The sequence below is a fragment of the Crinia signifera genome, chromosome 9 (assembly GCF_055691185.1).
Source record: "Crinia signifera chromosome 9, ASM5569118v1, whole genome shotgun sequence".
Classification (NCBI taxonomy): Eukaryota; Metazoa; Chordata; class Amphibia; order Anura; family Myobatrachidae; genus Crinia; species Crinia signifera.
In genome coordinates, this window is record NC_139225.1 from 155,305,941 (window position 1) to 155,320,169 (window position 14,229).

General features: G+C 46.3%; 1 protein-coding gene across 1 annotated transcript in view; it reads left to right on the forward strand.

Annotated features, from left to right (window-relative positions):
* Window positions 1–513: 513 nt before the first annotated feature.
* LOC146036361 (protein diaphanous homolog 2-like) overlaps window positions 514–14,229 on the forward strand; it is a 218,367-nt gene continuing 204,651 nt past the window's right edge. The window contains exon 1 of the mRNA XM_083160325.1: window positions 514–672. Coding sequence (XP_083016451.1) covers window positions 553–672 — 120 coding nt within the window. The 5' untranslated portion in view covers window positions 514–552. The remainder of the gene's footprint in view (window positions 673–14,229) is intronic.

The window sequence follows — 14,229 nt, forward strand, 5'->3', positions numbered from 1 at the left end:
GGAGACCGTCCGGTTTAAAGGGTGGCCACTGAGGACTACAGCCATCCCAGGGAGACTTGCATACCCCCCCCCCTCCCCTCCCCAGCGAGCCGTGTAAGGCGACACAGTACCCTAATATGGTGCCTTCGTAGACATAGACACCCAAAAAACGTAAAAAATCCAAGTTGACCTTCTACCATGTTGGCCTTTTGTGTCAACATTTTGACCATGTCCACATAATGCATGTTGACACTTTCCATGTTTCCAGGCTTAGATGTTCTTTAATGCATAAATATATACACCGTAGCTATGAAATGTGTTTTGAATCTTTGAGCATTTGTTGCCTTTAAGTAAACAGCAATTATTCCGTAAACAACAACAAAAGCTCAGGGAAGCGCGAGCTCCGTTTCCCATTGATTTGATGTACTGTGTAAATACATCTGATCTCGTTACTCTGAGAAGATGCGCGGGGCTCGAGTGTTGTTGAAGATGTTATGACTTGAGAGGTTTTGCTTAACAAGTGCTTACACCTTCGCAAGGAGCGCCCGGGAACAGTACGAGAAGCTTTCCAACATGTACAACAATATGAGCAAGCTCTACGACAACTTGGGAGAATACTTCACCTTCGATCCCAAGGCCCTGAGCGTGGAGGAATTCTTTGGGGATCTCAGCAGCTTCCGGTCTCTCTTTTTGGTGAGTAGTATTTTATTTTATTTATTGTGTTTGTTGTTAATATTTTGTGAGCATGGGAATTGCTATTTTACATCATGTGGGTGCGCTCATACAGCTTCCATGGACTGCCATGTATTGTCAGGTGAGATCTTCAGATTAGGAGATGTACTAAGCCTTGGAAAGAGACAAAGTGAAGAGAGATAAACCACCAATCAATCAGCTCCATCAGTACTAGGTGACTTTGAGATGTGACTGCACCATCAGTACTAGGTGACTGGGAGATGTGACTGCTCCATCAGTACTAGGTGATTGGGAGATGTGACTGCTCCATCAGTACTAGGTGATTGGGAGATGTGACTGCTCCATCAGTACTAGGTGATTGGGACATGTGACTGCTCCATCAGTACTAGGTGACTGGGACATGTGACTGCACCATCAGTACTAGGTGACTTTGAGATGTGACTGCACCATCAGTACTAGGTGATTGGGAGATGTGACTGCTCCATCAGTACTAGGTGATTGGGAGATGTGACTGCTCCATCAGTACTAGGTGACTGGGACATGTGACTGCTCCATCAGTACTAGGTGATTGGGAGATGTGACTGCTGCATCAGTACTAGGTGATTGGGAGATGTGACTGCTCCATCAGTACTAGGTGACTGGGAGATGTGACTGCTCCATCAGTACTAGGTGATTGGGAGATGTGACTGCTCCATCAGTACTAGGTGATTGGGAGATGTGACTGCTCCATCAGTACTAGGTGACTGTGAGATGTGACTGCTCCATCAGTACTAGGTGATTGGGAGATGTGACTGCTCCATCGGTACTAGGTGATTGGGAGATGTGACTGCTCCATCGGTACTAGGTGATTGGGAGATGTGACTGCTCCATCAGTACTAGGTGATTGGGAGATGTGACTGTTCCATCAGTACTAGGTGATTGGGACATGTGACTGCTACATCAGTACTAGGTGACTGGGAGATGTGACTGCACCATCAGTACTAGGTGATTGGGAGATGTGACTGCACCATCAGTACTAGGTGATTGGGAGATGTGACTGCTCCATCAGTACTAGGTGATTGGGAGATGTGACTGCTCCATCAGTACTAGGTGACTGGGAGATGTGACTGCACCGTCAGTACTAGGTGACTGGGAGATGTGACTGCACCATCAGTACTAGGTGACTGGGAGATGTGACTGCACCGTCAGTACTAGGTGACTGGGAGATGTGACTGCTCCATCAGTACTAGGTGATTGGGAGATGTGACTGCACCATCAGTACTAGGTGACTGGGAGATGTGACTGCACCATCAGTACTAGGTGATTGGGAGATGTGACTGCTCCATCAGTACTAGGTGATTGGGAGATGTGACTGCTCCATCAGTACTAGGTGATTGGGAGATGTGACTGCTCCATCAGTACTAGGTGATTGGGAGATGTGACTGCTCCATCAGTACTAGGTGATTGGGAGATGTGACTGCTCCATCAGTACTAGGTGATTGGGAGATGTGACTGCTCCATCAGTACTAGGTGATTGGGAGATGTGACTGCTCCATCAGTACTAGGTGATTGGGAGATGTGACTGCACCATCAGTACTAGGTGATTGGGAGATGTGACTGCTCAATCAGTACTAGGTGACTGGGAGATGTGACTGCACCATCAGTACTAGGTGATTGGGAGATGTGACTGCTCCATCAGTACTAGGTGACTGGGAGATGTGACTGCTCCATCAGTACTAGGTGATTGGGAGATGTGACTGCTCCATCAGTACTAGGTGATTGGGAGATGTGACTGCTCCATCAGTACTAGGTGATTGGGAGATGTGACTGCTCCATCAGTACTAGGTGATTGGGAGATGTGACTGCTCCATCAGTACTAGGTGATTGGGAGATGTGACTGCTCCATCAGTACTAGGTGATTGGGAGATGTGACTGCCCCATCAGTACTAGGTGATTGGGAGATGTGAATGCTCCTTCAGTACTAGGTGATTGGGAGGTGTGACTGCTCCATCAGTACTAGGTGATTGGGAGATGTGGCTGCTCCATCAGTACTAGGTGATTGGGAGATGTGGCTGCTCCATCAGTACTAGGTGACTGGGAGATGTGGCTGCTCCATCAGTACTAGGTGATTGGGAGATGTGGCTGCTCCATCAGTACTAGGTGACTGGGAGATGTGGCTGCTCCATCAGTACTAGGTGATTGGGAGATGTGGCTGCTCCATCAGTACTAGGTGATTGGGAGATGTGACTGCTCCATCAGTACTAGGTGATTGGGAGATGTGACTGCTCCATCAGTACTAGGTGATTGGGAGATGTGACTGCTCCATCAGTACTAGGTGATTGGGAGATGTGACTGCTCCATCAGTACTAGGTGACTGGGAGATGTGACTGCACCATCAGTACTAGGTGATTGGGAGATGTGACTGCTCCATCAGTACTAGGTGATTGGGAGATGTGACTGCTCCATCAGTACTAGGTGATTGGGAGATGTGACTGCTCCATCAGTACTAGGTGATTGGGAGATGTGACTGCTCCATCAGTACTAGGTGACTGGGAGATGTGACTGCTCCATCAGTACTAGGTGATTGGGAGATGTGACTGCTCCATCAGTACTAGGTGATTGGGAGATGTGACTGCTCCATCAGTACTAGGTGATTGGGAGATGTGACTGCTCCATCAGTACTAGGTGATTGGGAGATGTGACTGCACCATCAGTACTAGGTGATTGGGAGATGTGACTGCTCCATCAGTACTAGGTGACTGGGAGATGTGACTTCTCCATCAGTACTAGGTGACTGGGAGATGTGACTGCTCCATCAGTACTAGGTGACTGGGAGATGTGACTGCTCCATCAGTACTAGGTGATTGGGAGATGTGTCTGCTCCATCAGTACTAGGTGATTGGGAGATGTGACTGCTCCATCAGTACTAGGTGACTGGGAGATGTGACTGCACCATCAGTACTAGGTGATTGGGAGATGTGGCTGCTCCATCAGTACTAGGTGACTGGGAGATGTGACTGCTCCATCAGTACTAGGTGACTGGGAGATGTGACTGCACCATCAGTACTAGGTGATTGGGAGATGTGTCTGCTCCATCAGTACTAGGTGATTGGGAGATGTGACTGCTCCATCAGTACTAGGTGATTGGGAGATGTGACTGCTCCATCAGTACTAGGTGATTGGGAGATGTGACTGCTCCATCAGTACTCGGTGATTGGGAGATGTGACTGCTCCATCAGTACTAGGTGATTGGGAGATGTGACTGCTCCATCAGTACTAGGTGATTGGGAGATGTGACTGCTCCATCAGTACTAGGTGATTGGGAGATGTGACTGCTCCATCAGTACTAGGTGATTGGGAGATGTGACTGCTCCATCAGTACTAGGTGATTGGGAGATGTGACTGCTCCATCAGTACTAGGTGATTGGGAGATGTGACTGCTCCATCAGTACTAGGTGATTGGGAGATGTGACTGCTCCATCAGTACTAGGTGATTGGGAGATGTGACTGCTCCATCAGTACTATGCGATTGGGAGATGTGACTCTGCTCCATCAGTACTAGGTCATGACAGGGCATGACTGCTGTACACTGGGTAAATTCTGGGGTGGACCCTGGCATTTCATGGGTGTGTCCACAATAATACCCACATAAATGATGGTCTTGCCCATAGAAACGCTGATTGGGCCCCAGTAAACACAGGCGTACCTCTGCCTTTTCATCAATACATGCAGCTGCCGAACGACTCCAGAGTCACGCTGTGAGTGCCGGGCACAGGGTGGGGTTGAGGGTTGCAGCTCTGAATTGTGCCCAATGTGTCAGATGAGATTGGTATCATTGCTCGGGGTGATGTATCATTTGCTTGTCCCTGAGATGTTTTATAAGAAATTATAGTAGATAATATAAATATGGCTAATTATAATGAGGAGATGAAGATCCATAATGTCGGTGTCAGATGGGGGAGGGAGACTAGTATGGAAGCTAGAGGGCAATGATGTGAGAATTATGTGTTGGCTGAAGGTTTCCGTTTTATAAATATAATTTATGTTGGAAAATACTACAGTATATTATCTGTTCACTTTGTTATGTTAAATGATTTGTTACAACTTTTTGTTAAATTTGCCACGGGCAATTGTTTTCTTCCTTTCTGCTTGGCATCTATTATTTTTTAACTGCTTTAATACATTTGTGACCTCTCTACCCTCTGCTCAACGACCCTCAAGCATTTTTGTTCGGATTTGGGTTTTGGTTTAAGTTAAAAATCAATAAAAAAAAGATGGTATTTGTTGATAAAAGCAGAAAAAAACAATAAATTGTCTAAAATTGCGTAATTTTTCTGATCCCAAACCCGAAATTCACATTCCAAATTGAATTTGTGAACCACCCGAATACCTAAATCAGGTTTTTGTTTCGGACCTGCAAAATTCTCTATCCAGAATTGTAATGTAATGAGTTTTTTAATCAGGAGAGAAGAAAAAAATGAAAATATACTGTATAAATACATTCTTCAATATTTTTAATTTAATACATTGCAACTTCAGTGTAGAAAACAAACATTGGGTGCCCTATACTGTGATCAACCAGGGGCAAATGGGTGTGGTATAGGGTTCCGACAGTCGGGACCCCGACAGTCATAAGCCCGACGTCGGGAACCCTACGAGGGAGAATAGCCGATGGCTCCCATGCAATGGTATTTTAACAGTCGGGATCCCGACGTCAGGTAGATGACTGTCGGGATCCTGTCCGGCAACCGGGCAAATGCCCCTCTCTTCCCCTTAGTAAAAGGTCCCTGGATACAGACTCTGCTAATTACCTGTTCACCATATGTGCAAAGTCCTCTTACCTTCTCTTTATGGGAGGGATGTTTAAACATCCGCACCCTAGCTCCGCCCCCCTTCGCCGCTCATCGCCGACATAATTATCACATATGCTGTAACATATGCGATAATTATGGCAAAGGACAGCTCTTGCGTTAAGAGCTGTCCTTTGCGGTGAGTCATCGGGTCCCGGCGGCTCCTCCCTCCCTTACCCGGAGCTGCTGCTGCTGTGTTGGGCTCTCCTCCTCCCTGCACTCGGAAGAGGATCATAGTGCAGGGAGGAGGAGGTCACGGGTCCGGGCAGCACAGCACTGTGCTGCCCGGACACAGGTGAAGGGGGGGGTCGGTGCGGGGCGACGGTGGATCGGTGCGGGGCGGCGGTGGGTCGAGTTAGAAACCCATAGGCTTCTATGGGGCATCGCCAGATAACGGGGTTTTTACTTCATTTTTAGTTTAGAGCAGGCATGTCCAAAGTTGGCCCTCCAGATGTTTTGAAACCACACATCCCAGCATGCTTTGCAATAGTTTTAGCATTCTCTAATAGCAAAACTGTGGCAAAGCATGCTGGGATGTGTAGTTTCACAACATCTGGAGGGCCAACGTTGGACATGCCTGATTTAGAGAATCTCCCCCTGTGACATTTGCCAGGATTGCTTCAGTCGCCCATTCAGCCGCTTTGTATTTCAAATATTTATTCATCATTTAGTTTTCTGCCAAAACATTTCTTTAGTCTGTATCCATATTGATCTTATTGATTTCGTTGTTTGCTGCCGCACCAGGCAGCGGCAGGTTGTCTGATGGGTGAGGGCCGGATGCTTTTGTTCCTGAAATAGATCCACTGTAGAGCATTCAGATGGGGCTGAGGAACCGGGAGACGGCTAAGCCGCTGTAATGTGACGTGGAACCGGCAGTGGGAACACGAGGGCAAGAATTAGCCAGCAAAGGTTTTCAGACCTGCAACTCGAGCCTTAGTCCGTCATAGACAGGGACACCCAGCTGTATATTATAGACATCGGCTTGTTGCAAACCAATAACATTTAACTTGACATACCGCAGTATCACTGGGCGTTTGTTATCCAACCATTTACTGGCTGTAACAGATGCGAACATGCTTAAGCATGTGCAAACAATTTTTCTAAAGGAATAATTATTTTTGTTCCTTCTACATAGCATTTATGATCAATACGCTTTTTCCGTTCCTATCACACATGCGCTATGCAAAAGGCACACATGCACATGTCATTCGATAATCGCTCGATTTGCAAACTGTATAATTAGCAATTGTGTCTGAATTGGATTCAAGACTTATGCTTATGCTATCTCAGCCAATCAGAGGGCTGCACAGTGTTTTAAACACTTCTGCCGCCACCGCTGACTGACCCCCGCTATCCGCTAGCGCTACTTCTTGTGCTACATAATGCCGCCCAATGCCCACAGTCTCCCACACCGCCAACGTTCTTTCCGGCCCCTTCTCCCCATCCCCACACCGCTGAAAAGGTTTTTGCTCCGCTCCCCACCTGCAGATTGCATTCGAGTTAAAAACCACATGTGATCGCTCCTGCAATTTGATAAATATTATGTGCAACACATAAGATCTTGAGACCCGACATTCGACCGGCGTCCCCGCGCATCGAATGTCCCCTTAAAAATGCATGCAATCATTCGATTTATCTGCCAGATGTGGTCGAAATCGAATGATTGCATGCAATATCTCACAAGTGTATGGGCAGCAATTAGACCTTATCCCTTGGAGATTGAAGCCCTCACAATCCAAGATACCATATCTCCTGTGCCATCCCTTTATTGCACGTTACACCATTGGCATTGATTGGTTGCCTGTCAGTGGAGCAGTGAAGTCAGTGGCTTTGAAAACCAGGTTACACCAATTTCCCATCGCATCTTAAGTACTTTTTTTACAGCACTCAAATTCTCATGCGATTAGTGGCTGGAAGAGGGCTGGCGGGCGTCAGCGTAGTGGGTGGAAGGAGGGCTGGCAGGCGGGGGTAGTCAGCAGCGGGCAGCAGAATTTGGAATAAAACATTTCAAAACGTCGGGCGGCCCTCAGTTAGAGAGCTCACATTCAGACGGACACTGATTGGCTGAGAGCCCTTTCTCAGCCAATCAGAGGGCTGCCCAGTCTTTTGAAAACATTTTTTCATTTTTGTTTTAAATTCTGAACTACTGACACCCGCCAACCTTCCTGCCACCTGCTCCACTACACCGCCACCCACTAGCCCTCCTGCCGCCCACCGCTGACTTCTGCCACCACAAATTGAATTGTGAGCGATTGCATGTTAAAAACCAAATGCGATTGCACATACAATCTGATAAATATTAAGTGCAGCACAAATTATCTATTGACGAAACATTCGACCAGGTGGTCCGCGCATCGCATCATGTGACACATATGATGGCATGCAATCCATGCGATTATCGCTGTGACTTATTGAAATCGCATGGATCCCTTGCAATATATCACATGTGTATGGGCACCATAACTGCCCCCTGCATGATGGTGCCTACCAACAGCACCAACCTCAACCACCGCTCCACTACCACGACTTACTGAACACTGCCCCCTCCTCCCATGTAAAGCCTAATATATTACAGTGCAAAATTGTGGCAAGAATTGAAACGACCCTGTCAATTTTCAATTCCGTTCATGTGCAATGCTTTGGCGTGCTTCAGTGCTGCGGTGGTGCGCGGCAGCTGCCCCTGTATATCACTGCGGCACATACAGTAGGCACAAGCTGGAGTTTTATGGAACTATCAGCATTTTCTCTGCTCAAGGATAAAGAACGACGAGCGGTTTGCTTTCATATTTCTTGAAAGTTACTTGAAAAGGGAAACGACTGCCACTAGGTCCGTCTGGTGAAGCTGCTAATAATTTCTGGTTGACTCACAAGCCCCTGGCGGTGGAACTGTAATTCTGGGCACTTCAGAAGTGTTTCAGCTGCATGCAATAGGTCAGACCTATGAAAGAATGTTCTAGCAGTTGCCAACGGTAGCAGTATCTGCTCCACAAGGTCCTTTGTTCAGAACTGGATAGACAGTCTAGGTCGATTATAACCTAGAGGAGAGATGTATGAAGCCTTGGAGAGAGGTAAAATAGAGAGAGATAAGATACAGTACTGGTCAATCGACATCTAACAGGGGGTTGCAGTTAGCATTCTGGCAGGGCAAGGTGCCGGCAGTCAAAATACCGGCACTGGCCTCCCAACTTGCGGCCAGAAGACAAGCCACAAAATTCCAACATCATTGAGGATGCCGTCAACAGAAGTAGGCGGGGCAAATGAGTATTAGGCTGGAGGGGATGGGTTTAGGCACAAGATTAGGCTGTGAGGTAGAGGGGGGTAAAGGTTAAGGTTAGGTTGCAGGAGGAATGGTTAGGTTTAGGCAATGGGTTACATGAAGGTTAGGTTTATATGAAGGTTAGGGTTACACCCTAGTGGGGAGGGTTAGGGGTGGGATGCTAGATAGGTAGGGTTAGGGTTGGGAAAGGCAGGGGGAAGGTAAGTATACTCATCAAACCCCTGTAGGGATTCCCCGCTACCAGGATGCAGGATGCAGTCGTATGTACAGTATTCTAAGTGCCGGCATCGATAGAACCAGTCATTCATATATATATATATATATATATATATATATATATATATATATATATATATATATATATATATATATATATATATATATATATGGATAGCAGTTGTGGGTTGGCGCCCCTTAGTGTGACCTTCAATAATTAGATCTGTACAGCCTTTAGTTAGAATTCCAAAACAGAAGCAAGTAGGTAAAGTCCAAAATTCATATAAATTTATTAAAAATGTATTTTGTTCCACACTACAGTGGTGGTTGAATCAGACCATAAAAAGTTCAGTGGTATATTTCATAACAGCACTTAAAAAACGATCCCTAAAAAGGGATCGTTTTTTAAGTGCTGTTATGAAATATACCACTGAACTTTTTATGGTCTGATTCAACCACCACTGTAGTGTGGAACAAAAGACATTTTTAATAAATTTATATGAATTTTGGACTTTACCTACTTGATTTTGTTTTGGAATTCTAACTAAAGGCTGTACAGATCTAATTATTCAAGGTCACACTAAGGGGCGCCAACCCACAACTGCTATCCACATTCTCCTTGTCCCCATCCAACAGGGGTCCATGTGAGTCCGGCAGCCCTAACAAAGTTTATACCAGTATTAGTGGCGCAATAAGAGAGTCTGTTCTCCATATATATATATATATATATATATATATATATATATATATATATATATATATATATATACAGTATATATATCGGTATATATATATATCGGTATATATATATATATATATATGTATATATATATATATATATATATATATATATATATATATATATATATACCGGTATATATATATATATATATATATATATATATATATATACCGGTGTATATATATATATATATATATATATATATATATATATATCGGTATATATATATATATATATATATACCGGTGTGTGTATATATATATATATATACCGGTATATATATATAATAATTTACTGACATAACAGAGCTAATTGGTGAGTCATTTAGGGCAGATTGAACGGTACTTGTTTCCTAGAACGGCACCCACTAAGCAATTTGTTTAGTGGGCTATTCTGCGTAGGGAAATCGCATTGCATCGCATGGACCATTTTAGTGCCATGTGATGTGTAATTTTTTTCATGTAATTTATTCACTGCTCTGTGTGCCCCAGGGCATTGCATCGCACCTCCCACGAAATCACATGCGATCGCATGCGATTTTATAGGGTGTGCGATGCCATTACATTACATATACAATAATATGATTGTATGTCCTAGAAAATAGGTTTTACGCACCCCCCCACTATCCACGCCACCCCGAAGCGTGGCTAGGGGCAGCAGAACGCGTCCTCCGACTTTTTCATTGCCTCACTAACCATGTTGGCGTGGAGTCGATTTTATATAGTGCAGCGAGCCACCAAGCCCGAAGCGTGGCGAGGGGATGCGGAATACATGTAAAGTAATCCACGTCCCCTCGCGGGGCTCGCTGCGCTCGCCACCCTTTGGGCTCGGTGGCTCGCTGCGCTCGCCACACTATATAAAATCAACTCCACGCCAACGTGGATAGCGGGGGTATGAAAAAGTCAGAGGACGCGTTCAGTTGCCCCCCGCGAGGCTTGCTGCGTTTGCCACGCTTTGGGGTGGCGTGGATAGTGGGGGGTGAGTAAAACCTATGTTTTGCACATACAGTCATATCATTGTATAGCTAATGCAATGGCATCGCACACCCTATAAAATCGCATGCGATTTTGCGTGAGGTGCGATGCGATATAGTGGGGAACAAAGACCATTGAAAAAATTACATTCAAAAATTGCATTGCATCGCATGCCGCTATAATGGCCCATGCGGTGCGATGCGATTTCCCTAAGGTAGAAAATCTGGGCGCCGTGCTAGGAAACAAGTACCGATTGAACAATGAGTGATATTCTTGTTATCACTCATTACAAATGATAAAGTGGGCACCAGCAAATCAGCTGCTAACTGGCATGTTTTTATAAGTTGACAGAAGCTATTGGCTGGACCTATCCTCTATCATGTGTGATAACAGGAAGATCACTCATTGCAACTGGCTCCTATATCTCTCTTGGAGGTTTAATACCTCTTCTCCAATGTAAAGGTCCATACACACTGGGTGATTATGAGCTGAAACCAGCTCAGTTTTGCCGTTTGAGCTTTCAGCTGAAAAGCCGCCCAGTGTGTGCAGCCCGTCAATGAGCGGTGAGCGCTGATGTGCGCTTACGCATCATCGCCGGACGCGGCTACTCATCTGCTGGTATGACCAGCAAATGAGCAACGGGGTGGATGGCTTTCCATAGCGATTTTCCTCACCATCCCTCTGCATACAGGCTTGGCAAAAACGCCCAGTGTGTATGCACCTTTAGATTTATTGCCACATGTTACTAAGTACTACTGTATACTATATTACCATTTGAGGGTTTTTTTGTATAAGAATTACACATCCATTACATAAACCCATCTTTCCTTTTCACGGAGCTGATTTAATTGGAAATATTATGGTGTAATGGCAATAAAACACATATAGATTTTAATGTCATGGTATCTCATCCTGTATATGAGAAGTGTTAAACTATCGGTGAAATTAGCTTTGTTCTTAAATCAAAGGCAGACAAATGCAGAACGCCAGGTACTTTTGCACATTCCGCATTAAGGGTTTTCAGGTCATTCCGTATGATTCGAAAAATAATGTATTGCATTAAATCGGTGGGATACTTTCACTTCTATGAATATTGATGAGCAAAAAGTAAAAAAGTTGTCAGGGTAATAGATCCACATTAGGAGTATATAGAGAGAGACCAATGCAATATATAAACCCGCAACCTTCCAATGATATGCAAACTAGTAGCTATAAATCCCAATGCATATTTACTATTATAAGCCATTATTTAGGAATCAACCTATTACGGGTTACTACAGCCGCCCACCGTGATTCTCATTTGTTACTTTCCCATGTTCACAAAGTTTCCAAGGCAGCTGCTGCTCAAAAGGGAGTGATTGAGATGACCAGATGAGGTGGCCCCAACAGTGACAGTTGATCACTTGACAGCCACAGATGAGGTTGGTGTAATGACACACTTTGGCCCAACTTTTTAACTCTTGTTAAAATAATATTTTTGGTAGGTAATGTAAAGTGCAGATATCTCCAGGTGACCGAGGGAGGGTATCGGGTACTGTTACCCATGCCTGGGCTTGTGGGAGTGGTCCAGCATGGGCCTGGGAGAGTTACTGAGGAGACATTGTGCCCATTTGCAGTGCTTCTGAGGCCTGGATTCTCCTCTTCACTCCTCCCTGCTATGTGATAGTCACTGTCCATTTGTGGGATGAGGAGTGACACCCAACCGCCCTCATGTCATGTGAAGTATGGCACTGGCTCAACTCCCAACAGCATCTCTGCCAGCAACCTGGTGCTCATTTGGCCTAACAGGCTCTTCCAGCTTATGCACAGTCCCAGCTGCTTCCTGTCCGCCTCAATATGGAGCAATACAAGGCCTGCCCCCCCCCCCCATCCCTCCTGATGTCTAGCTATCTCTAACGGACACCCGCTTCGTGCCAAAGGGGGAGAGGTATCACACCTTCTTTTGAAGACAAGTGGAGAAGATTCCCATATCAAAATTTCCACTATGGGTTTTCTCTCCTTTGTTCATTCACAGTATTTTGGACCGTGTTGGTACTATTTTGGTGCTGGTAGACATTGCCTTGGTGCTGGTACCCATTGCCTTTGTGATGGTACCCGTTGCCTTGGTGCTGGTAGACGTTGCTTTGGTGCTGTTAAACGTTGCCTTGGTGCTAGTAGATGTTGTCTTGGGGCATGTACACGTTGCCTTGGTGCTGCTAGACGTTGCTTTCTTCTGATGCGTGCTGCCTTGGTGCTGGTACCCGTTGCCTTGGTGCTGGTACACGTGGCCTTGGTGCTGGCACCCGTTGCCATGGTGCTGATGCACACTGCCTTTGTGCTGATACCCGTTGCCTTGGTGCTTATGCACACTGCCTTGGTGCTGGTACCCATTGCCTTAGTGCTGGTACACGTGGCCTTGGTGCTGGCAACCGTTGCCATGGTGCTGATGCACACACTGCCTTTGTGCTGATACCCGTTGCCTTTGTGCTGATGCACGCTGCCTTGGTGCTGATGCACGCTGCCTTGGTGCTGGTACACGTTGCCTTGGTGCTGGTACACGTTGCCTTGGTGCTGGTACACGTTGCCTTGGTGCTGGTACACATTGCCTTGGTGCTGGTACCCATTGCCATGGTGATGGAACCCGTTGCTATGGTGCTGATGCACACTGCCTTGGTGCTCATACTATATAATTAATAAGACTCCCTAGAAGCCCCTTATACTGTGCATTATCTGTACTCTTTACCTAGAAGGGCGCCCATAGGGAACAATGTTAAAAGTCCCAATTGACCCGATTTTCCATAGGGAACAATGTTAAAAGGCCCACAGAGGCCAAATAGCCACCCTGAAGTGTGAAATGGCCCCCCCAAGTGTTAACGCCACCCCACGGTCAACGTCAACCCGAAGCGTGTCGAGTGCAGCGAGCCCGCGAGGGGCGGCGGTACGCGTCCTACGACCTTTTCATACCCCCACTATCCACGTCGGCGTGGAGTTGAGAATAGAAAGTGTGGCGAGCGCAGCGAGCCACCGAGCCCGAAGCGTGGCGAGCGCAGCGGACACCTGTGAAGCGCGCGAGGGGACGCGTATACCTGTGAAGCCCGCGAGGGGACGCGTATACCTGTGAAGGTGTCCGCGTCACCTCGCGGGGTTTGCTGCGCTCAACGCACTTTCTATTCTCAACTCCACGCCGACGTGGATAGTGGGGGTATGAAAAGGTCGTAGGACGCGTACCACCGCCCCTCGCGGGCTCGCTACGCTCGCCACGCTTTGGGTTGACGTTGATCGTGGGGTGGCGTTAACAATTGGGGGTGCCATTTCACACTTTAGGGTGCCTATTTTGCCTCTGTGGGCCATTTAACATTGGGGCAGATGTATTAAGCCTAGTGAAGAGATAAACTGGAGATAAAGTGGAAGGAGATAACGCACCAGCCAATCAGATCCCAACTGTCACATTTCAAACATAGCTGATTGGCTGGTGCGTTATCTCTTCCATGTTATCTCCACTTTATCTCCAGTTTATCTCTTCTCCAGGCTTAATACATC